This window comes from Branchiostoma floridae, chromosome 14, assembly GCF_000003815.2.
Source record: "Branchiostoma floridae strain S238N-H82 chromosome 14, Bfl_VNyyK, whole genome shotgun sequence".
In the NCBI taxonomy this organism is placed as follows: Eukaryota; Metazoa; Chordata; class Leptocardii; order Amphioxiformes; family Branchiostomatidae; genus Branchiostoma; species Branchiostoma floridae.
In genome coordinates this window covers 19,734,984-19,759,288 of record NC_049992.1, presented here as the reverse complement: position 1 = coordinate 19,759,288, position 24,305 = coordinate 19,734,984, and the positions used below count along the sequence as shown (strand labels likewise).

General features: G+C 41.3%; 5 protein-coding genes across 5 annotated transcripts in view; 2 read left to right on the top strand and 3 right to left on the bottom strand.

Moving 5' to 3' along the window:
* Nucleotides 1-7,984, bottom strand: part of LOC118430500 (chloride transport protein 6-like) — a 43,628-nt gene extending 35,644 nt beyond the window's left edge. Inside the window, exons 1-2 of the mRNA XM_035841410.1 lie at nucleotides 7,868-7,984; nucleotides 7,697-7,756 (exon numbers count right to left, since the gene is read on the bottom strand). Of these exons, the coding sequence (XP_035697303.1) occupies nucleotides 7,697-7,756; nucleotides 7,868-7,939 (132 nt within the window). The 5' untranslated portion in view covers nucleotides 7,940-7,984. The remainder of the gene's footprint in view (nucleotides 1-7,696; nucleotides 7,757-7,867) is intronic.
* On the top strand, nucleotides 1,839-6,733 carry LOC118430497. Its single transcript, XM_035841406.1, has 5 exons — nucleotides 1,839-3,757; nucleotides 4,396-4,469; nucleotides 4,777-4,883; nucleotides 5,345-5,454; nucleotides 5,874-6,733. The coding sequence occupies exons 2-5, from the start codon at nucleotides 4,423-4,425 to the stop codon at nucleotides 6,240-6,242; spliced, it is 633 nt and encodes a 210-aa protein (XP_035697299.1). The 5' UTR covers nucleotides 1,839-3,757; nucleotides 4,396-4,422; the 3' UTR covers nucleotides 6,243-6,733.
* A 3,195-nt stretch (nucleotides 7,985-11,179) lies between the features above and the next one.
* LOC118430499 (tolloid-like protein 1) lies at nucleotides 11,180-15,002 on the top strand. The gene is made up of 3 exons (XM_035841409.1): nucleotides 11,180-11,300; nucleotides 13,069-13,237; nucleotides 14,755-15,002. The coding sequence occupies exons 1-3, from the start codon at nucleotides 11,204-11,206 to the stop codon at nucleotides 14,948-14,950; spliced, it is 462 nt and encodes a 153-aa protein (XP_035697302.1). The 5' UTR covers nucleotides 11,180-11,203; the 3' UTR covers nucleotides 14,951-15,002.
* A 1,367-nt stretch (nucleotides 15,003-16,369) lies between these two features.
* Nucleotides 16,370-18,208, bottom strand: LOC118430221 (polypeptide N-acetylgalactosaminyltransferase 13-like). Its single transcript, XM_035840930.1, has 3 exons — nucleotides 18,068-18,208; nucleotides 17,006-17,164; nucleotides 16,370-16,504 (listed from the first exon to the last, which is right to left on the bottom strand). The coding sequence occupies exons 1-3, from the start codon at nucleotides 18,206-18,208 to the stop codon at nucleotides 16,370-16,372; spliced, it is 435 nt and encodes a 144-aa protein (XP_035696823.1).
* Nucleotides 18,209-20,121: 1,913 nt separating this feature from the next.
* The window catches only part of LOC118430491 (polypeptide N-acetylgalactosaminyltransferase 5-like), a 17,167-nt gene continuing 12,983 nt past the window's right edge, over nucleotides 20,122-24,305 (bottom strand). Inside the window, exons 5-8 of the mRNA XM_035841398.1 lie at nucleotides 22,269-22,421; nucleotides 21,442-21,548; nucleotides 20,877-20,994; nucleotides 20,122-20,524 (exon numbers count right to left, since the gene is read on the bottom strand). Of these exons, the coding sequence (XP_035697291.1) occupies nucleotides 20,327-20,524; nucleotides 20,877-20,994; nucleotides 21,442-21,548; nucleotides 22,269-22,421 (576 nt within the window). The 3' untranslated portion in view covers nucleotides 20,122-20,326. The remainder of the gene's footprint in view (nucleotides 20,525-20,876; nucleotides 20,995-21,441; nucleotides 21,549-22,268; nucleotides 22,422-24,305) is intronic.

Below are 24,305 nucleotides of genomic sequence, written 5' to 3'. Positions count from 1 at the left end.
TTCAAGCATTTTGCGGGAACTCGATGGTGATTTACACTTGTTTCTTGAATCTGTAGTACTACACATCGTAGTCTACTACTGTAGTAGACTACAGATTCGCGTCCGGTTTACACTCACTGACAGAGAGCATAGCGGGACACCTGCTGTTCTTTGATTACGGAGAAACTGTAGTGACTGAATGTGACCTTTGACACTTGGCGGGCGCGGGAATCTTATATTTGTGAAAAAAGGTTTTTTTTCTAATACAAGGCACTCTGAAAAATAGGCCATGACAATAGAAAATAGTACATTGACCGCAGATGACCCAAATAAAACACGCGTACGTTTCGAATTACACCAGATCGAACAGCATAAATTTTTTGGTCTTCTTCACTATTCCTGTTGTGTCAAAAGTGCCAATTTTGACCACCGGACGGATCAAAATGACGGGAGAGGCGGAGGTCATTATGTTCATGTTGCAGTGTTACCCAGGTTTTCAACCAGACACGCCAAGAACGTATGCAGCGCAGGAGGCGACTGACGCGGTTGGCGTCAGTCAGCTGTAGTCTACTACAGTCTCTGTTTACACCCTGTTCGAATTCTCATAGAACGTCCGCTGAACTGTAGTACTACAGCCTCGGAGGGTGTAGTAGACTACAGTAGTAGACTACACTTCATTTCTGTTTACACCCAGAAAAAATCTGTAGGCTACTACAGTAGTAGACTACGATCTGTAGTACTACAGATAAAACTACAAGTGTAAATCGTGCCTAATTCTCTAGAATAGGGCACGTTTTCAGCCTTGTAGATACCTGCACAATACCCAAAGATCGGCCAATCCAATACAGATAATAATAGCTCACAAATTGTGATTAGCAGAGGGTTTAAAGAGAGTAAGCTTCACTAGTCCATAAAAAACAAACAACATGTAGTTCCGAGTGGGCCTTTTCTTTTGTTTATAAATCCACCGGCTAACCCACGCCATCTTTGTTTGAATTCATTCCTAAACTTGAAAACACTATCAAATACCGTAGACGCAACAAAAAACGTTGATACTGGATACCATAAGACGCTGCACAGTGCGTGGATTTGACATTTTCCAGCTTGACCCTAGCAAGAAGCTCCAAAATGCCTACATTTTTTGCTTCTTTTTCGTAGTTTGAATGTCGCGGATAATCGCGCTTGGAGCACTCCGCGAATACAAAATGGCCGCTACCGCTGAATTTATAACAAGAACCTTTGAAAGTTTGTTTGAGCTTTTATCAAAGCACTTGATTTTGGTCAAGCGGTGTGTTGTTCATTGCCACCTTCACTTAACTCTGAAAAATGTCAACATTACAAGAAAACTGTACATTTGATGTTTCGAGTTATATCTGGAGATACACAAGGCAGAATTTGACCAAGTACCTTGATTTGACAAAACAAACAACCGCCGGGAGGCGGAATATCGCCGCCATTTTGTATCTGGTTTGAGGCGTCTAGACGTTCTAGGGGAAACGTAACACTCTACGTAATTTGTAAAATAAGTTTAAATTGCCTAGGCATGCGGCCTATATACATTGTGACTGGCGTTCTAGCCGCTGGCGACCGAACTGAGCGTGTTGAATTTGGAAAAGAGAGCAAGCAAGTTCATAAAAACAAACTAGTTCCGAGCAGGATTTTTCTTTGTTTACAATCTATAATTGGCTCAACGTTAACCCACGCCGTCTTTGTTTGGATTAATTCTTTAACTTTAAAGGACAGTTAAATGCCAAATTCTATGGTAGATACAACAGAAAGTCGTTGGTACAGGATCCCATAACGTTCATGCTTTCTGCAAACTCTTTATCATTAGATAAAAGCGCTGCAGAGTGCCAGGAGTTGACAATTTCCCGTCGGACGCCAACTTTGTTTCGATTCATTCCTAAACTTTACAACAATATATCAAATTAGAAACAACAGAAAATTAATATTGTTGCTATTGGTTCTTCATAACGCTCATGTCAACAATTTGACATTATCCAGTTTGACCCTAGCAAGAAGGTTCAAAATCCATAAATGTTTGTTTCTCTTTCATAGTTTGAATGTCGCGGGAAATCACGCTTGGGGCGCTCCACGAATGCAAAATGGCCGCGACCGCTGAATCTATAACAAGAAGCTTTGAAAGTTTGTTTGAGCTTTTATCAAAGCACTTGATTTTGGTCAAGCGGTGTGTTGTTCATTGCCACCTTCACTTAACTCTGAAAAATGTCAACATTACAAGAAAAACTGTACATTTCATGTTTCGAGTTATATCTGGAGATACACAAGGCAGAATTTGACCAAGTACCTTGATTTGACCAAGGAGCTTTTGATTTGACAAAACAAACAACCGCCGGGAGGCGGAATATCGCCGCCATTTTGTATCTGGTTTGAGGCGTCTAGACGTTCTAGGGGAAACGTAACACTCTACGTAATTTGTAAAATAAGTTTAAATTGCCTAGGCATGCGGCCTATATACATTGTGACTGGCGTTCTAGCCGCTGGCGACCGAACTGAGCGTGTTGAATTTGGAAAAGAGAGCAAGCAAGTTCATAAAAACAAACTAGTTCCGAGCAGGATTTTTCTTTGTTTACAATCTATAATTGGCTCAACGTTAACCCACGCCGTCTTTGTTTGGATTAATTCTTTAACTTTAAAGGACAGTTAAATGCCAAATTCTATGGTAGATACAACAGAAAGTCGTTGGTACAGGATCCCATAACGTTCATGCTTTCTGCAAACTCTTTATCATTAGATAAAAGCGCTGCAGAGTGCAAGGAGTTGACAATTTCCCGTCGGACGCCAACTTTGTTTCGATTCATTCCTAAACTTTACAACAATATATCAAATTAGAAACAACAGAAAATTGTTGCTATTGGTTCTTCATAACGCTCATGTCAACAATTTGACATTATCCAGTTTGACCCTAGCAAGAAGGTTCAAAATCCATAAATGTTTGTTTCTCTTTCATAGTTTGAATGTCGCGAGATATCACGCTTGGGGCGCTCCGCGAATGCAAAATGGCCGCTTCCGCTGGATTTGTAACAAGAAGCTTTTAAAGTTTGTTTGACCTTTTATCAAAGCACTTTGTTTTGGTCGGTGTGGTGTTCATAGCCACCTTCACTTGATTCTGAAAAATTTCAACTGTACGAGGAAACGTTGAATAAACTGTACATTTCGTGTTCCGAGCTATATCTAGAGACAAACAAGGCAAAACTGTTGTGTTTGTTATTGTTTTGTGGTGGCATGGCAGGACGATCCCACGCCAGGTAACAATGACTGGTCTTGGCACCCACGCCGATTTACAAAATGTGTGCCCGACAATTCACATGTCATTGTGTCTATCGGACATGTAAATTTTGATAAGAAATAAGCCAATCACATGCAGTTTCCTTATGACGATGGCCAATCATCGTTGATGATGCAAGTTTTGAATTTTTGAACTGAACACCTAGCGTCATTCTAAGTCTGATGATTCTAGAGTGTGCAACGTTAACATTTTCACCGTTTTACAAAATGTCCGCGATTTCTCGTACTGACAACCCCATGGAACGAGGAGACAGCGAGAACCTTGCCATCATCCTTCAGGATATGGTTAGGAAGTTTGAGTCTCAAACCGCAGAACTGCAGGCACTGAAGGCACAGCTCCAGGAGCAGGAACGCCGGCAGGCTAATCAAGAACCCCCGCGAGACATCCGAGAGGACAGCCCGTCGCCAGGGCACGCTCGCCAACGCCGCCAGGGTTCGAAGGAAATCCTCTATTCCATCCACTTGCAGGGTAGGTGATTTATTTTGAGTTTTGTCATTTTGGTCATATTTGCATCGTTGCCCGTATGGGGTGTAACCCCAACCGGGCGCCGACGTCACAAATTTGTCCCGGTGGACGACCAAATACCGGGGTGTTGGGGTCCCCCAGGGGCCAGCCCGTGCCCCAAATGCCCGTTAGCCACGGGGCGTCACACGGGGCCATGTATGGCTCACACCCGAACGACTGAAAAAAGGGGTTCCCCAAAAGTGCCCGTTAAGTGCCGCTGAGTCTTTTTTCAATAATGTGACCGTAGCATTATATATTCAGGTAGTTGGTCAAACACATTTTAGCGCTTGTATCTGTATAATGCTGGCCACTTATGTAGATACCCAGCACGCATACTAGCAGGTTTTTAACAAGAAACGGACCGATGAAAACAGCTCCCCAGGCTAGCGTGCGAGCTTATTAGACCGCCAGCCATACACTTGTAGTAATTGACATATCAATGTCCCTTCTATCTTTCTAACTCAATTTCTCGATCACTAAAACAAAAGCAACAGCCAAATTAGACGTATTCCCCAAATGACTGTTTGAAGGAATTTTCCCATGCGAGTGTTACAAACTTGCGCGCAAAGACAGCTAATACATTTGTTTAAAATGTTTTACAGGATGCCGTGCGCAAGGTGTACCGGGCGATGGAAGAAGGCGAAGGAGACTTTCAGGGCTTTCGGCTTACTGAACGGTATAGCAACTCCTATTTAATAAGACAATTAAATCGTTTCTCTTGCCATGGCATTGTCAAGACATGATAATAGTACCAGATGTACCGTTTAACATGTTCATTATGTTTATATGACTCCCTTCCGTCAGTAATGACCATGAAAGAAACCCTATGATAACATCCTGTTTGATAATAGCCACGCAACTATGTTCACCCTTTCAAATATAGTCACGACATAACACCAGGGCTTCCTTTAAAAGCAAGCCCTGAAACGAATTCCTCTAGTACTTGTAGATTGATAACATGATTTATTAATTTTTTGGCATAGTATGGACTCAGCAGCCAACCAGCACATTGTGAAGACCTTGAGAGACGAGGTGATGAAAGAGCATGGAGGGCCTGAGAAGTGTCCTTTTTCATCAGCCGAACTGAAGGGTAAGTAAATTACACACCAAGTATGTAAGATTAATCGTTTGAAGAAGCAAGCTCTGATTTCTCCCTAAATATCTTTTTTTCAAACTGCAAATTCAGTGCAAGATGCAACTACGGTTATACTGCAGCAGGGTTGGAACACTAAATCGCATGTATTGTGCAAATAGCACTGACTTTTAAATCTCTACGGCCAGTGAGCAGAAACTTCACGGTGTCAACGATACTTTTACTAATCTTAGTTTCTATGGCGTTACCTTAGAACCTATATTAACTATTCAAACACATTTGCACATGTGACGACTAAGTCTTGTTGACTCAGGTAAAACCGGTTTTCCCAGTGACATCTCATGTATAGCAGTATTGGCCCTCTATGTAAGTTCATGTCCGAAATTAATCTCCATATCTTATCCAGTTGTAGAAACCGATTTGCCTGCAAGTTTTAAGTTCATTTTCCTTCATTCTAGATGCTGCCAAGAGGTACTATAGATCCAAGAGGGATGACCAGGTGCGGGCCCAGAAGGGGAAGTATGCGGAGCACCGACACTCGGTCAAAAGAAACGGGAGGCAGCAACAGGTTAGTCTTATACACATGTAATGTCAAAGCGCAATTAATACCTGTAGGATTAAAAGTTAACATATGAAATCGTGATTCTGAAGTTTTGTGACTCGTTCTCATCAACTTTTCAATCCAGGAAAATAACGCCACAATGTTACTGAGAGCCGGTATTTCTTTATATCAAGGAAAAAATACTTATAATATATAGGAGATTGTCTCTTAAAGCACGGCTCTTATCTATTGCATTGTTTAATAGTATTTCACTCCATACCACAGGAATATATACCAGTTTGTATGCATAACATTTTTTATTATTCTTACATCAAAAAGCACATTTTAGCCATCGTATTGCAACCAAGTGACAATTGATAGTTAGCTGTATAGTATTTACTTCAAAATGGAGAAATTTTTGACATCAGGCTCATATCTCATTTCAGAAACTGGCGAGACGACGAAAGGCGTACAACCTGGCACGGGACAGCTGGTCAGAGAAGTCTAGGACACGGGCGGAGGAGACTCTCCACAAAGACTTCATGTCGTCGGAGTCTTCCGACAGTGAAGTGGAGGGGCCGAAAACCTTCAAGGTCAGAAAGCTGGCCTGGGAGTCAGGAAAGATGACCAAAATCAAGGAGTCGCTGGACGCTGTCGTGCCACTTCGGGGCTCTCCTCGAATCCCTTCTCGTGAGCTTTCGGACAGAAAAGTACCAGAGGGGACCCCGGAGTGGGCGATCAGCAAAAGGTATCAGAACGGCAGAGCACCAGCAACTGACGTTAGCGAGCTGAGACTGGAGTTGGATAGCGAGTAGGACGACAGACAATTAGGAGCAGACTTTGTTTGATTAGTTTAGTGTAGCAGTTTTTTTCTCAAAGAGTTTTCAAAGTCAAGTTTGTAGCCACAGAATAGTCGTTTGCAACAACCAATTTGAGTAATTAATGTCAACATTTGTTTGTCCTTTATACTATGTAAACACAATATACTACTAGTAATTACGGCCCCTGTGAGTTAGTGTTTTTTACATGTTCAACCGGTTTTTCCAGGTATGTTTACTTGTATTGAATTATCCCACCAGTTAATCAACCCTTGTAAAACTGAAGAAGAGTGATTAATGTCACCCGAACCGCCTGTAAGTCGGAAATATCTCATTGTTATCGAATTCAATATCGTTTTTTGACATTCATAAATGAGCTATGTTTTTAATCGGTTTAAGATAATCTGATACAACAACATGCTGTTTTCAATGTGATTGCCTTGTGTATATGGAACTCTGAGAAGAGAATAAAAAGAATGTTGACTTGATATTGTGGACTGTTTGTCAATATTTCAGGTTAAGTCGACAGCATTCTTACAGGGATGTATGCCTGCTGCAGCATACACGGTTACACGGCATATAATACTATTCATCACACAATATTTAAGGAGCATTACGATTCTTAAAAGCAGCTTAAATAAAACATTTAAGACTATATTAAAATACTTAAAACCTGCTTAAACCAGACGTAAGGCAAAAAAAATATACGATTTAAGATACATTTACGGTGCTTAAACAATGTTTAAACATTTGGATTTAAGCTTAGTTTAAAGTACTTAAAAGTTGCTTAAATGTGTGCCACTACGTGCGCTTTACGGACTATTTAAGTCGACGTATGACACTCAATTTAAGCAGCATTTACGGTGCTTAAACGCTGTGTAAACATAAGAATTTAAGCATAGTTTACGATACTTAAAAGTTGCTTAAATGTGTGCCACAACGTGTCCTTTACGGACGCACGTAATCATAGCTTAAATATAATATTTCCGAATGCGTAAACATGACGTAATGTAACTTAAAGAATGCCAATACGGTACCCTTAAGCACACTTTAAGAGTGCTTAAAGAGCAGTTTTCATGCAGTGGAAGTCACGAGACATGCCGATATCACGCCCCCCCCCCCCCCCAAAAAAAAAACACACACACAGTAAAACAGCTCTGAACGTTGTATCATAACAACGTCATGATTTCTGATCTATTGTGCAGACAGACAGACAGCCAAGAGACAGAAACAATTATAATCACCAGTCCCAAACCACCAAGTCACGGGATAGAAAATTATCATAACGGTACACAATTATCATATAATATGGCCCTTTTTCATTCAAACATACGAGGACAATGTAAACACTCTACACCACATCCTATAACTTGAATGCATTGATACTTTACAAGGCGTATCTTTTGTATCTGGAATACGTAATACGACATGCAAATGTATATTTTTATTACCTCGTAGTCTTTCCTAGGGAGATGTTCCTCTTCCTCATGTGACCCCTCTCCCAACAGGGTCTGCAAAATAAGGCGGGAAAAACACGATTTAAGCACGCACACGGCACGAAATTGTGATGACAGGTAGATAAAGACCTTGTGTGAGTGTTGAGATGGATCAAAATGCTGTACCATTTCTTCAGGAGGTCTAGGTTCCTCAGGACGGGGCCCGCAGCACCCAAAACACAACCGTGCAGCCGCCATGTTGGATAAATATCCCCCGTCATGCACCGGGGCGGACAGTGGGGAACAGGTGGACAGGATACGGGACTGGATACGGACTGGATACGGAACGGGATACGGGACCGGATACGGAACGGGACTTCTCATAGGAATTATTAGGCCATGTTGCTTTGATTATATGCTCGGGAAGGATAGCTTAACTTTGGGCTCTCTAGCCAGTTTAAAAACTGCACCTGCCATTTTACATCTTTATTGCAAGTTTATGCCTGAGGGCTAATTGCAGACAAAGTAAAGTAGTGGTATACATAATTGTATACTTTACAGTGAACAAAAATGAGAACTATAGATAAATCAAAAGAGAAGTAACGTAAACCGTTTTAGTAACGTATAATCTAAATCTATTCCTAGTTCAGCTATTTGATGGGTTTGACTTCCGTATGCAGTGGGAGATGAATTGTATTTTCATATATAAAGGGGTTGGACGACTTAAGCAATGATACTGCAGACTTTGAAACAGACTACGTCAAGAAGGGATGAACGAATTTTCCTCTCTTTTTTTTTGCAATTTCGTACAATTTTGCACTGTGTGGTTGTTCTTCAACGGACGGACTGTTACCACTAGTGAAGTCAATCAGAAACGCTATCAAATGATTTTACCTTCTGTACTTTTGTTGGACATGGCATTGCATAGTATAGTATAGCATAACATGACATAGAGTTGTCCATGTAGATCCCTATGTGTGCCTGCTGTACGGTCTTGTAGAAGGAGTTCAAGTGTGCCCCATTGCGAGACCACGTGCACTCCTTACGTATTTCCTTCCTCTGGTTGGAGGTCTCATATCTATAAAACAAATGTTTTTCAGCGTTCGCGGCGTTTTAATACAATGTTTGATTCGATCTTTTAGCTCGCACTTCTTTAGAAAGGGCACGGCAGCCATGACCTATAACTTCAGCATAAGAGTGGCGAGGTTTCTCATGATGCCCTGGAATATATTACCCCAGTTTCGATCAGATAAGACTTGAGTTTGTTTTTTTTAGGGACCTCTGCTTGGAGGTTAATTAAACTCACAGTGCAACCACAAAACAGAAGACTAATTCTGACATGTCAAAATAAGCAACACAACCAAGAGAGTCGCTGCATTTTTAGTAAATATCTGCACTTTAGGTTTTTATTTTTACTTTTGTGTGCTTTGAGTCAGGTATGTGGGATTGTAGGATCTTTCTATTGCTTTTTACACGTAAAACCCGATGTAGAACCGCGTGCGTTATATATCTCAATGTAGGAGTATACATAACAGGTGTGCCCTTGGCCACGACTTGTCACTTCTTGTAGGATGTCTCTTGTCTAATCAAATATTTCTAACCTTTCGCTGTGCTGATAATATTTGTTCATACAGTAGCTGTTTCCGTCCGTACACACATATAGAACTAAGGCTCCTCCCACTACGACACTCGCCTATATAAGAGCCTTAGATCACCACCGGTTGTGGTCAACCTTTCCTTATAGTTAACAGTGTCAGGTAAACCGTGTCATATCATCATGCTGTGGTGGATAGCTCTCATTTTCGTAGCAGGCGCTAGCGGTAAGCCTTCCTTCGTCAACCATCAACCTTTAACTTGCATAATCATAGTTTATTGAAAATTCAGGCCCGAGGGCTAATTGCAGGTAGCATAAAAGGAGACAAACAAATAGTGTAGAACACTAAAGATAGAATGTGTCTCAGACATGTCAGTAATTTACATAGTAAACTTACTACTTTCAGGACGGTATCAATTGATATTGGCACTGATAGCGGCATGTTTTTTGACGATCCAAAATGTTTAATGATTATTCTTTAAATAAGCTTTATTTCTAAGAGAAAGCTAGGCGGTTACTACGGAGGATAGAACCCAGGCCAAACTCGTTCTAGCCTGGGCACCATCCTTCGTGGTGAACCTCTGGCTCAGTCTTTTATCAAACGAAAAAATTGAGCTAACGGTTACTACGGAGGATGCATACCCACTTACCTCACCTCACCTCACCGGTCCCATAGCCTCACCGGCCGTAGGGGCAGCAATGCCATCAGCGTAAAGCCTAAATCCTACTCTCCGAGCAGAGGTTAGGCACCGGCGTTATTTTCTACATTTCTCCTGTCGTTTTTATCGGGCTTCTATTTTGTATTGTATCTTTGTTAGCTTTTGACAATACAAGATACAATACAAAAAAGAAAGCCCGATAAAAACAACCGGAGCCTTACCTCTGCTTGGAGAGTTCCTTATACCCCTCTCACAATAGGCGCGATTCGATCGGAAGACTAGTTTACGAACTCTGATTGACATTTTCGTGAGTAAGACGTCCGGTGTTCTCACGATCATCTTGCGATTTTTAGGGATCGCCGGCAGTTTTCAGGAGTCTTACGACGGTCGCGGTGCAGCGAAACATGTTCTTAACATATGCGACTAGTCGAAGGAAATCTCCAAAATCGCACAGCTCGTTACCGAGTCGCAGATTGTGCGTACAAATCGTGCGTACCTTGCAAGGGTATCGGTCAATAGTCTTGCGTCAATCCAACGATTGAAGACCGATAGGCGAGCAAAGACATAGTTATTAATCATCGAGCGCAAATCGGATGGCGAACGCCCGTCAGTTCGGCAACGTTCGGGCGACGTTCGCCCGACTTCCGTTTGTTTACAAATATTGAATTTCTGGGAATGTGAGGGTAATTCTAACATTGTGGCCGCTGTGGCAGTATGTAGGCTGGCTTTGTGACACACTTTCTTTTCTTGCGTCATTTCTATTATGCCCACGCATTCCATTCATTGGTTAAAAATATTACGACAACAAAATAAGCAACATTTATTGATCTCTTGCCTTTTTTGAGGAACGTTTTGTGTTACCTTGTCCGCGTGCAAGAGGTCATGGGAGGTTTATTATCATAGATTTATTCACCGTCGATCTCACGAGCCTCGCGTATATGTGAGGGGGACAGTTTTGAGGCGAAAAATACGCAAGACCATCTTAAGATCTTAAAATCAGCCGACCTTCCTGCGATCGCGAAGAACGTCCGAAGATCGTATATAATGTGAGGGGGGTATAACGACGATTCCTCTATTTCCGGGGTGCGGAAACCCCCTCGATGCAGAAAGGTCATTTTTTACAACTAATTAAACAAGTATAGGGTCTTTCCTACCACAGCCACTCCCAAAATGCCCAGATTTTACATTAAATCTCACCAAGAAAGGCTTTTAATGGTTTGAAGCCTTGTTTTTATTTCTCCAGGCCTCATCTGCAGTGAAAATGACTTCATGTGTGCTGACGGAAGTAACTGTATTTACGACAGCTGGGTGTGTGACGCTGAGGAGGACTGCGCTGACGGGAGTGACGAACAGGGGGCGCACTGCCGTAAGTCACCATTCCGCTAGGCGGCGCTTCGGTTGACATTGAACAGTTTGATTGATTGTAAATGAATGTAAGACAATATCGTGACAAAGGGCAGAAAACATCTTTTAAAGAATGTATTACATAGCATTTTTGGTTCAAGGTAAACCTCAATCATTAGCCATAGGATTGACTTGCGGTGTTGATAAGTTCAACTTTCTCTAGAACTAGAGTGGAACCCTAGAAATAGAGTGGACATCAAGTAATAAAAAAAGTTATGGCACCTAAATGAGTAATGTGCTCTGTAGCGCCTAAGCACCTAAATGAATCATGTGCTCTGTAGCGCCTAAGCACCTAAATGAATTATGCGCTCTCTAGCGCCTAAGTACCTAAATGAATCATGTGTTCTGTAGCGCCTAGGCGCCTAAATGAATTTTGTGCTCTGTAGCGCCTAAGCACCTATATGAATTTTGTGCTCTATAGCGCCTAGGCACCCAAATGAATTATATGTGCTCTGTAGCGCCTAAGCGCCTAAATGAATTATGTGCTCTGTAGCGCCTAAGCACCTAAATGAATCATGTGTTCTGTAGTGCCTAGACACCTAAATGAATTTTGTGCTCTGTAAGCGCCTAAGCATCTAAATGAATTTTGTGCTCTGTAGCGCCTAGGCACCCAAATGAATTATGTGCTCTGTAGCGCCTAAGCGCCTAAATGAATTTTGTGCTCTGTAGCGCCTAAGCACCTAAATGAATTTTGTGCTCTGTAGTGCTTAAGTACCTAAATAGATTATGTGCTCTGTAGCGCCTAACCACCTAAATGAATTTTGTGCTCTGTAGCGCCTAAGCACCTAGATGAATTATGCGTTCTCTAGCGCCTAAGTACCTAAATGAATCACGTGTTCTGTAGCGCCTAGGCACCTAAATGAATCATGTGTTCTGTAGCGCCTAGGCGCCTAAATGAATTTTGTGCTCTGTAGCGCCTAAGCACCTATATGAATTTTGTGCTCTATAGCGCCTAGGCACCCAAATGAATTATATGTGCTCTGTAGCGCCTAAGCGCCTAAATGAATTATGTGCTCTGTAGCGCCTAAGCACCTAAATGAATCATGTGTTCTGTAGTGCCTAGACACCTAAATGAATTTTGTGCTCTGTAAGCGCCTAAGCATCTAAATGAATTTTGTGCTCTGTAGCGCCTAGGCACCCAAATGAATTATGTGCTCTGTAGCGCCTAAGCGCCTAAATGAATTTTGTGCTCTGTAGCGCCTAAGCACCTAAATGAATTTTGTGCTCTGTAGTGCTTAAGTACCTAAATAGATTATGTGCTCTGTAGCGCCTAACCACCTAAATGAATTTTGTGCTCTGTAGCGCCTAAGCACCTAGATGAATTATGCGTTCTCTAGCGCCTAAGTACCTAAATGAATCACGTGTTCTGTAGCGCCTAGGCACCTAAATGAATTATGTGCTCTGTAGCACATAAGCACCTAAATGAAGTTTGTGCTCTGTAACGCCCGAGCACCCGAATGAACAATGTGCTCTATAGCGCCTAAGCACCTAAATGAACTATGTGCTCTGTAGTGCTTAAGTACCTAAATAGATTATGTGCTCTGTAGCGCCTAACCACCTAAATGAATTATGTGCTAGCTCTGTAGCGCCCAAGAACCCAAATGAATCATATGCTATGTAGCTCCTAAATAGCTGAATGAAAATTGCGCTAGCTCTGTAGCGCCTAAGCACCTACATGAATTATGTGCTCTGTGGCGCCTAAGCACCTAAAAGAGCTATGTGCTCTGTAGCGCCTAAGGTGGACTGCGTCGGTGAGAACTTCCAGCAGGATTCCGGCAGGATCGACGTCCTACACTACACTAACGACCAGGACTGCACCTGGACCATCACCGTCACCGCCGGCAAGTTCGTCCATCTGCTGTTCACCGTGTTTGACATAGAATCGGACAGTGCTTGCAGGTAAGTGTTCATTATATCCCTGTCACATTATCCACGATCTTCGGGCGTATCGATGGAAGATCGGCCATATTCAAGATTGACAGAGGGTTGCACGTATTTTTCACCTGAAAACCGTCCCTGTCACATATAAGCCATACTTTGTACCTTGTATGATTGTTGTGCTATAAAGTTATAATTATAAGCGAGGCTCGAGCGATTGCCGCAGAATCGTCGTCCGATCGATTTTCGATTTCCAACTTTCTCTAATCACCGTCATGATTAGACCTACTCTATTAAGCATTATATCAAAACTTAATGATATCCCCTATTTTACAGTGATTGGGATGATAAGTTTTACTCTATACCTTTTTGTATTTTGTGTAATAATTGTTGCCATACATACCATACTGTGTAGAATTGTCGTGCTAGAAATTTCACCAGTCATTTAGCCACAAACAAAACAAGTGACCCTGGGTAACACACTTTTTGACGTAATTATAGTATGTTAGTTGTGTTGTTTTCAGTGGTGTGTGACATTGTGTTTATTATATATCAACAACCATACTGTTACATTCCTCTGAAAAAAAAAAAAACATTGGTCCGAGGTATCAGATGTTTCCGTAAATTTACCATAGATATGTGATAATTATGATACTCAAAGTAGAACAAAATTTGTCAGAAATACCAGAAGCGGTTGGTCCACGATGTTAGCTGTTGTCGTTACACCACAAAGGAACATTTGTTCAGTCACGAACGAACATTTGTTCAATCACGAACGAACATTTGTTCAATCACGAACGAACATTTGTTCAATCACGAACGAACATTTGTTCAATCACGAACGAACATTTGTTCAATCACATCTGTATGATATTGACAGTCCCAAATATCGAATACGATGAACAAAAAGAACGAAACGGAACTTAAATTATGCAAATTACAGAGAATATAGCGCCGATTTGGGAAAAATTACGATCGGACGACATGCAAAAAAAACGTGCCGGTACAAGCACCCCGGTATATATTCCTCTCCCAGCATTATTTTTTTCTTTCCCGGCATATTTTCCCTTCCCGTCGAATTCCCGGATGAAAATCGCGAATAGACGTTCACCCCCCCCCCCCCCCCACACACACACACCCAAACCCAACCCAAACCCCACACACCCCACCCCCCACAAAAAAACGTCGGTGAAGGAGGCTATGACAATACGACGTGCACAAAACACGCAACATCTGCTTGACAGTATCCCATTACCGTATGGCCTAGATAACGCATACTTGGACCAATACACCGAAAGACGCACATTTTGTAGGGGTGATTTCCGAAATTATTACATCGCTTATAAAAAACAGCTATCGAGAAAACAAAGGAACGTGCATCATTTCACACCGGTGTACAGGCGACGTACATACGAATACGGCAAATGGAACATAGAGATATAGGTGCGAACGCTCGCCGAAAAAAAACTGTTCACAATACTTTGTCGACGGAGGTTACCCTCCAGTCACAAAGTAATCATTTTCGTTTTTACAAACAGGTTTGACTCCGTGACGGTGTATGACGGCCCCAGCACGAGCGCACCCCAGCTGCTGAAGGGTTGCGGAGACAGGCTCCCTGCCCCCATCACCTCCTCCTCCAACACCCTGACGGTCCGCTTTGTCACCGACGAGGACGTAGTCCGGATGGGCTTCTCCGCCTCCTTCTCTGCCGTCGGCCATCAGCACACAAAATAAGACCCATCAGCACACAAAATAAGACTCATGCAGCACAGAAAATAAGACCCATTAGCACAAAAAATAAGACCTATCAGCACACAAAGTAAGGCCCATCAGCACACAAAGTAAGACCCATCAGCACACAAAATAAGACCCATTAGCACAAAAAATAAGACCCATCAGCACACAAATTATAACCCAGCTGCACACAAAATATAACCCAGCAGCACACAAAATGAGACCCATCAGCACACAAAATTGAGACCCATTAACACAAAATAAGACCCATCAGCACACAAAATATAACTCAGCAGCACACAAAATAAGACCAATCAACAAACAAAAGGAGACCAATCAGCACACAAAATAAGACCCATCAGCACACAAAATAAGACCCATTAGCACAAAAAATAAGACCCATCAGCACACAAATTATAACCCAGCTGCACACAAAATATAACCCAGCAGCACACAAAATGAGACCCATCAGCACACAAAATTGAGACCCATTAACACAAAATAAGACCCATCAGCACACAAAATATAACTCAGCAGCATACAAAATAAGACCAATCAACAAACAAAAGGAGACCTATCAGCACACAAAATAAGACCCATCAGCGCACAAGATAAGACCCATTAGCACACAAAACGAGACCCATCAGCACACAAAGTAAAGACTCATACCACAATGAGACCGTACCATTGGATCGGGTGTTAAAATACGCTTTATTCCCAGAAATCCAATGTAGAAACTGTATAATCTAGATACGTTTTAATTTGCTTCCCATCATAAGCACACTTGTTCGTTACGCAATAACTGACATCCTGATAGAAAGATCAAATTTCAAACTGCAGTTACCCATTATCCGCTATATGTACGTATTTCAACAGGACGTCATTAAGCTTGAATAGTAAACAAAGAAACGAACGTTGCAACAGCAGCTTCATAGTTATTCTTAAGTATATACTCTTGAAATATCCTCTTATAGTTAAAAAGAAGTACTTCGAGTATACGTTGAAAATCATTAGGTCTTTAGGTCTACATTAGATAATAAGTAAAGGTCTACGCTAGGCCTTTGACACATTTAATTTTTCCTTGGCCTTAGAATACTTAAAGCTTACGTTAAGATACTTAAAGTTTACGTTATGATACTTTAAGTCCTTGCTGATTCTAGATTAAAATACTAGGCAAAAATCTACGTTAGGCATGGGACACATAGCAGCTTCCTTGGTCTTTGAATTCTTAAAGCTTACGTTAAGATACTTAACGTTTACGTCATGATACTTTAATTCTTTGTTGATTCTAGATGCGTAAAGTAAAAATCTACATCTAGACCTGTGACACACAGTAGTTTTCCTTGGCCTTCAAATACTTAAAGCTAATGTTTAGATACGTAAAGCTTACGTTAAGATACTTGTTTTTGCTATGATACTTTAAGTCTTCGCTGATTCTAGGTTCTGCAGTAACCATATCTGTCTGTTCGCATCCTCGCACGGCGCCATGTTCAGACCAGAGGCAGTCCCTTCCAAACACAGGTCAGTCAGCGGGTGATACAACACCGTGGCGTTCTATAAAGAAGACAGGTACAGTCACGTTATGGTTAAACCGTTAAAAAACACCAAGGAAACAATACATTCGTAAGGGCGCGGTCACATAGGTCGTGCCAATGGAATGTCAAGAAGGCCGTAACAGAACTAACCACCGACATGGACCAAAAACAGCCAGTTTAGTTTTGTGTGCCAAGACAGTTAAACTTTGCAGGAGACTTACATTTTTGTCCTTCAAAATGCCCGAAATTAGCGATCGTACGACGATCGCACGACATATGTGACCGCACCCTAAGCCCCCCTTTATGGCCTAAGTCACATTTACGAACCAGGCAGCATTCGGGAACGACAAGTATGATATAAAAAACATCAAACTGTACAAGAAGTAATAGTCGTGAGCATTATATGTATGTATATGTTTACGTATAAACTTCTATTTTTCGTTTCCACAAACAGCCCGGTCGGGCCCCGTTAGCCTTTCCAGTAAATGGCAATATATCCGTGAGCAATTGTAAAAGTTACCCGTAAGAACCATCTCTGTTGTTTAGAAGGTTGGTCATTGGAGAACCTGTGTGCGCATTTCTTAGTGATGATGTCAGTGGAAGATAATGAAGCCGTCTGAAGGCACAGTTTTCCTTCCGAACCGAACCGCACCTCCCCCGCCCTGGTAAACTCCCAGTACTGAAAACAAAGAGTGCCATTCTTGAATTGGTTTAACTGTAATATCAAACACAAATTGGACTCACCAAAAGTTTGTATCAGAGCTTTACAACCATCCCTGAACAGAGACAGTGGGCGACATAGACTTCCTGCAACTTATGATCCACTGCTCACCGATCATGTGTTCTATCTGCATAACGTGACGTCATGGCAGCAGTCGATTGTTCATTCCTTAACAAAGACTCAGTGCTGTTCAGTCGAAAATTTGGGTGAGTCCAATTCTTGTGTTGGATGTTACAGTTGATTTAGTTACAGAATGACTTCTATATATATAGCTACCAACACAGATGAACTTTCAAGTAAAGAGTACCATTATTTACTCCAATAACACCAAGAATGATCTCAACTCTTATTCTCCTTTATTTACAGTTGTGACGGGTTATTTAACGGAGGTAATGTGGGACCTTCTCTTTACGCCAATCCAAGAGCACATCCCTAACAGAAGCAAGGCACTCATCTTTAGGCTTAGGTCCCAATCATGGCTGTTTTGGCACTTTCAAGCGTAACCACTACGTTGCCCCATGGGAAACCCTGTGGCTCCCTTTTTTTTCATGCCGGGCACAGGGTTGAATTCAAGTCGGACTTAAGATAAAGATTAACCCGGGACCCGGTAACAAATAGACGCCGTGACTTAGGGGAGCACCGAGGGGAACCCCAGGTATCCGGCAGTCCACCGGGACAAATTTGTGGCTCAGGAGCCCGGTCAGGCTACATCCCTGGCGGGCACCGATGTAATTGAGACAAAAGCCTTACTTGCTCGAGTTGCAAGAGAGATTCGAGCCAACAACACTTAGATTCAAAGTGAAGTGTGCAACTCTAACTATCGTGCCGCCACAGTTCTTAACTTGAAGACTTATTATTTACCTGGTTTCCTCCGAGCCCATGGCAGCCAAACAGTTTGGGTTGTTCTTTCTCGGGTGAAACGGCATCAAGACACTTTCCTGTCTCCTTATTCTGGAACTGTAGAAGAAAGCCATTCTCAACTAAAGGCCCGGTGACATACATCGCTATACGATCTCAAACAGAGAGCATTCTTAGGATAGTCATGCTTTTGTCGCACAAGGTTCAGCTCTGTGTGTATTATAGGGCCTTCACACTGAAATCGAATCAGCAGGAATCAAGCAGAACCAGCCGGAATGAAGTATTTGCAAAATTCGTGCCACATTCGGTGCTATTCGGAGTGGGTATTCCAAATGGGCCTTAAATCTCCTTCACACGAGAAGGAATGAGCCAGAGTGCCGTCAGAATGAAAATCCCTTTCTATTCCTGTGAATTCGTAGTGTATTCTAGACATTCTCACTGCATTCGAGATATTCTTTCGGCCGCATTCTGGAAGGATTCGAGATGGCTTGCCGTTTCGGTTCTCCATCGAATGAGATAAGAATGTTTCGAATAATGTTGGATTGCCGCAGAATGCGGTCAGACTGCAGTTAGAATAGCTAGAATACACTTAGAATCCACTATGAATGCCATTCGATATTTCTCCACTTCGAATGCACCTCGACAGTTTTTGACATGTCAAAAACGTTCGAGCCAGCCAGAAGAACGGGGACGAATATCTGGAATGCAGTAAGAATGTTTAGAATACAGTACGAATTACCAAGAATTGCCACGAATAGAAAAGAATTTTTATTCCGACGGCATTCCGGCTCATTCGTGCTCTCGTGTGAAGGGGGCTTAAGGGTGGTGGTAGTCTCCCATTTATGAATACAAGTTTCATGTCATTCAAATGTTCCATCTAAAAGCGACAGGAAGCGAAGTTAAAAATTTTACACACACAGAATTCGAAGAAAATTCAGACAGCAAGGTTGCAAAATGTACACCCTTACTATGATGAATACCGGCCTCACAGCTACTAAAAGTAGGCTGTTAACCTGTATATAGTACTGTATATGTATCAATAGTTCACTAAGCAATAGTTCGAGTTGATAACAAAATTATAAACGCATAGACATGATACATCAAATAGCAGTTACTCGAGGAACTGGATATTTTTATGTATGGTTTTGTTAACAGTCATATGTTCTGGCAGCATACAATACCTTTCGTCAGTGAGAATTTGGCGCAACATGACTGCGGTGTAAGCTAATAAGGGAACAAACCGCCGCACGTGCAATTTATACCTTCTACGTGCCAAAACGTGGGCTCTTTTGGGATCCGTAAGTGGTAAGTACCACCTCCGTACGAACTCGTAGGGAATCCGACTGATTTTGGAGCACGCAGACACGCCGTAGAATGTTACGTACAGGCAAACTCAAACTTTGTGTGCCATCGGGCTGCGGATTCGCCCGTACGGCGGATTGTGCCCTTAGCTGTAGGTAATATATCGGTATCAATATTCTACCATACGTACTTGCCCATACGCGACTGGCCGTACATCTGGAACGTACAGGTTCGGGTACACGTTTTGCACGTACCAGCTGAAGTCATGACAGTGCAGCGCCTTCCGGAGCACCTTCCGCGGCATCACATTTCCTGTTTCAACCTAGTGATTTGGCAGTGTGATTTGGTACTGAGTATCGCCAGTATTCAGCTCTGAATGTGAATGTGCATGTGTGTGTTTGTGTGTGTGTGCGTTCGTGTGTATGTGTGTGTGTGTGTGTGTGTGTGTGTTTTCGTGTGTATGTGTGTGTGTGTGTTCGTGTGTATGTGTGTGTGTGTGTGTGTATGTGTGTGTGTGTGTGTGTGTGTGTGTGTGTGTGTGTGTGTGCGTGTCTGTGTTGTGTGTGTATGTGTGTAAACTATTGAGTGAGTGGGTGATTGAGTGTGAGTGAGTGAGTGAGTGAGTGAGTGAGTGAGTGAGTGAGTGAGTGAGTGAGTGAGTGAGCGAGTGAGCGAGTGAGTGAGTTGGTGGATGGCTAAGTGAGTGAGTGAGTGAGAGTGAGTGAATGAGTGAGTGAAAGTGCATCATCTGTGTGTCAGTGTGTTTGTGTGTGCCTGTGTTTGTCTTTGTGTATGTAATGCATGGTTACAAGCACTATTACAGTTATAGAATAATACAGACTTCTCCGAATAATGAAATATGACTCGAGCTGTTGAGTACTGCAAAATTATGTCACTGGAAATAGTGCTAGACTTTTCATGCCTTGACGTATAATACGAAACCCTGTTAAAACCATGACACTAAATGTACTGAACCGTCTTGTAGTCTGGGTGCTTCCTGTAGATGACATTCTTGTAGTCGTCCATCCAGACTTCGGCCAGTCTCTTGTTGTTCTTCATCCACTTGTCGACAGGGGCGCTGTACGGTGACGTCACCCTGAACACGTGACCCACGTGAGAACAGGGCACTAACTCGATGGTACCGCCACATTGCCAGATCTAGAAGTAGATGATGTTGATGTTGTTTAATCCTGTATCTATCTATCTATTTATTGGTTTGATGGCGTGCTAAACAGCACAGAGTACATTAAGGCAGTATTGGATGATTGTCGATGTCTCAAATAATATTTCACTGGTGAATATTTGATTAATATAGCCATCTTATCTTTAAATCAATTTAAAACAACATACGATAGTCGTCCTACAGAAATGACAGGAAACTGTTCATCATAAGATTTGACCGCAAACAAAACAAAACAAAACACAAAACAAGAAAAAACAAAACAAATCACAAAACAAGAAAAACAAAACAAAACAAACAACAAACAAACAAAACAAAACGACACACTACCCGGAAGGAGAGCTCGATGTTCTCCCCTCCCCATATCTCCATGCCGTCATCGTAACCTCCCAAATATTCAAAATACTTCTTGTGGATGGAGAAAACTCCGCCCGGCATGGTAGGTGACCTAAGGATAAAAAAGAAACAGAAAAAACCGATATGCACGTCAACTCTAAACAAGAAATACAAAAAAACAATGTAGATACCACAAAAAACAACAAAAACAATTTAATCGAAATCGAAATCAACACGCAAGAGAAAAAGAAATTCAATCTTTACATCGACGAAGATATAACGAAAACATGTATACAAGAGGGTGGCGACACATTTAGATTGAGAGGGTTCAAATGACATTTAAATGTCGCCACCAAAGAAAGGAAAAACCCGTAATCAAAATAAGAAGATGAAAAATATAACTTTTTAAAAAATAAAGTCACTTTTCTTAAAAAAATATTGCATTTCTTGAATCTTCTTTTAGGAGAACAGATATGATCCGCCTCTGTGGCGTTGCCAAAACAGGTAACCTGCATTTGGCCGTCTAACCAATGATAAACGGGAAATATGATGACGTCACCTGATAGGGTCGATGATAGACTTCCTCGCTCGGAACTCCTTCTGAGGAACTGCGTGCCAGTTGAACCTCAGGTCTACCAGGTCAACACTACCGACAGACAACACACCCTGGGCAGCAAAAAGACACAAAAACACGCACGTTTTATGATAAACAACTCGTTCATTTTCATTCATTTATTCTGTATTTAACTAAGAAACCATATATATCCAAAATGGTGTTTTGCAATGGACCATGGGGCTGCAAATCATACAGTAAAACATTTTGTTGTATGATGAAACTAAAGAAAAATATGATTATAGCTTATCTCCTAAAAACAAAGTTTCCAGACCAGTACCATAAGAATATGATCTCAAAAAAACATTGCAAGTTAGACTAACATCGATGTCCTTGACCGTGGATTTAGAACACTATCGAGTACATGAGCCACATACACCATAGCGACTACATTGGATAGCACATGTTGTAAGAGAGAAGCGTTTCCCGATTTGCTCGCAAATGAATTATGGAAGAACTATTGTACTGAATATAAATAGTTGGGCAAGAAAGAACTCTTAATTTGAATTTTTGACCATATTGATGACGTCATCAAGCTTTATCGTCTTCATGATAAAGACAAAATGACAAAAAATGACAGAGAATAAACAAATAGAAGACATACTTTGTCTAACAGAAAATACAACACTTGGTTCACACCGCTGTAATTAAACTATGTTTTTCACGTGCATAATGAACACAAATTCAAACGTACGTGCGAACGTACGTTTGAATATCTACTAATCTGTCTGTAGTTATCATCTATAAACATGATCTGGAGATGAGATACCCACCTTCACACCATGGAAGAGATAGGCGAAGTCATTGTGCTGTATCATGTCCAGGACAGGCCAGGGGACCACGGTGTGGTTCAGGGAGATCCTCTCCAGTAACGGCTCCAACCACCCGTACATACACTCACAATGGGAGTCCAGAAACGTCAGGACCTACGAATGTACATGTATGTCATACTTGTCCACACTCTTAAATACTGATTTATAGCCTGTTTATAACGTCACATCACTACTACATGGAATCTTGATTACTGCTCATGTTAGCCTTTGTGCATCAATTATTGTTAAATATGTTATGGTGTATATATTAAGATGTTTTTAAGACTAAAACTAACTTAATTCAGCCAGTTTTTCAGCATGGTATAAAAGGCTGCAACGTTGTTTTAGTATGTCAATGTATGTATGTATATATATGTTTGAATAAAACCATTGATTGATATATGAAGGGGTAGGACAATGCATAACATTTGATTGTTATTTCATTGGTCCTATGTAAGATTCAGTTATCAGTTTCATAAGTGGGTCTACAAGATCTTTTCAATTTTTTCATGTAGTAGCAAATTTTACGTTTTTAGAAGAAAAACTCGAAAGTAAATACCAAGGAAGATGTAAAGAATAACTCGTCATGAATGTTTTTCAGGATTTGATGTGTTAACAATATCTGTACTCAATACTTTAGATCGTGTCACAATGAATGTCAGAATTGTCGTAATAGACTATAAGGTATGCCATACGAAGAACGGAATAAACATGTGAGTATAAGCCAAACCCTTGTATCTTATTTTCCTATGCTATTTAATTAGTAGAACTGTAAGATATATTCTGCATTCTTTCTCCTTTTGTTTGTTGTTGTTTATATAGTTGACCATACAAAAGTAACTGTACGTTTGTGAAGGTTAGACATCCAGGAATCGTTAAAATTGAAGACGAATAAATCTTTACTTCTGGATACTTTATTTTTATACAAAAATTTTTATATAAAAATAAAGTATCCAGAAGTAAAGATTTATTCGTCTTCAATATTAAAAGTAACTGTACTTTTTGTCGTGTCAATAAAGCTTGTATCTAAATTCTATTTTTGCGTGCTCGTAAGGGTACAAATGTGGGGAACCCCAGGGACGAAAATAGCCAGCAAAATAGGGAGCATCACACTTCACCGCATGTGTGTATGTTTGCTAAGAGCTATAGGGTTGCACAAACAATGAGTTGCATTGGACCGCTGGGGGTAGAAACCTCGATAAAGGTCATAGATTCTTTCAAAGACCTGAAAGAAACATTCCTCTTGTTTACACACTCAACTTAAACCCATTTAACTTTGTAGGCGGTAGACATGTTGAGAGGGGGTTCAGCGATAGTCAGTGCAACAATACGGTCTGAAGTACTAGTAACATGCACGGCAATGCAAGAAAAACTGTCAAGACCAGTCCTATAGTCCATTCTTCATCAACTTTTACCAAAAGGCATTGCCCCCGCACAGTGTTGTAACATGGCGTTTGTAAACTTTGCTTTGTATATACATAGTATGACGACCTGAATATCATGTTGCATTTCCTTGTGCGCAGGAAACAAACAGAAATACGTTTGAATCCATTGCCAATCTATCCTGCACGAGAGCGTGTGGTTTCTGTCGGTCTTCAATCAAAATGTTCATCCATTTTCTCTGTCTGCTTCTGATTAACAGTGTCCCACAATCCTGGGCACAGTCGGTCCTTGGGTCTTTGAGCGACGAGCGACGTTTTAGTCTAGTAGTCAACGAACAGGAGTCACAGAGGATCTGTGAGAAGGTACGCCTTTTTTACTTATGCGCAATTGATACAAAACTTCATCTTATTTTAATTAATATAATGAATGTTTATTGCAAATTCTTGCCCGATGGCTAATTGCAGGTACAAACAGCATGTAAAATAAGGAAAATACAAAGGTGCTAGGAACTACATTCTATGACTATGCTGTGCTACTGAAGAGTACATTATACTGGTTTTGTTGGGTTTGACTTCTTCTTTTTAGGCAGTGGAACACTTCTTTTATAATGTGTGG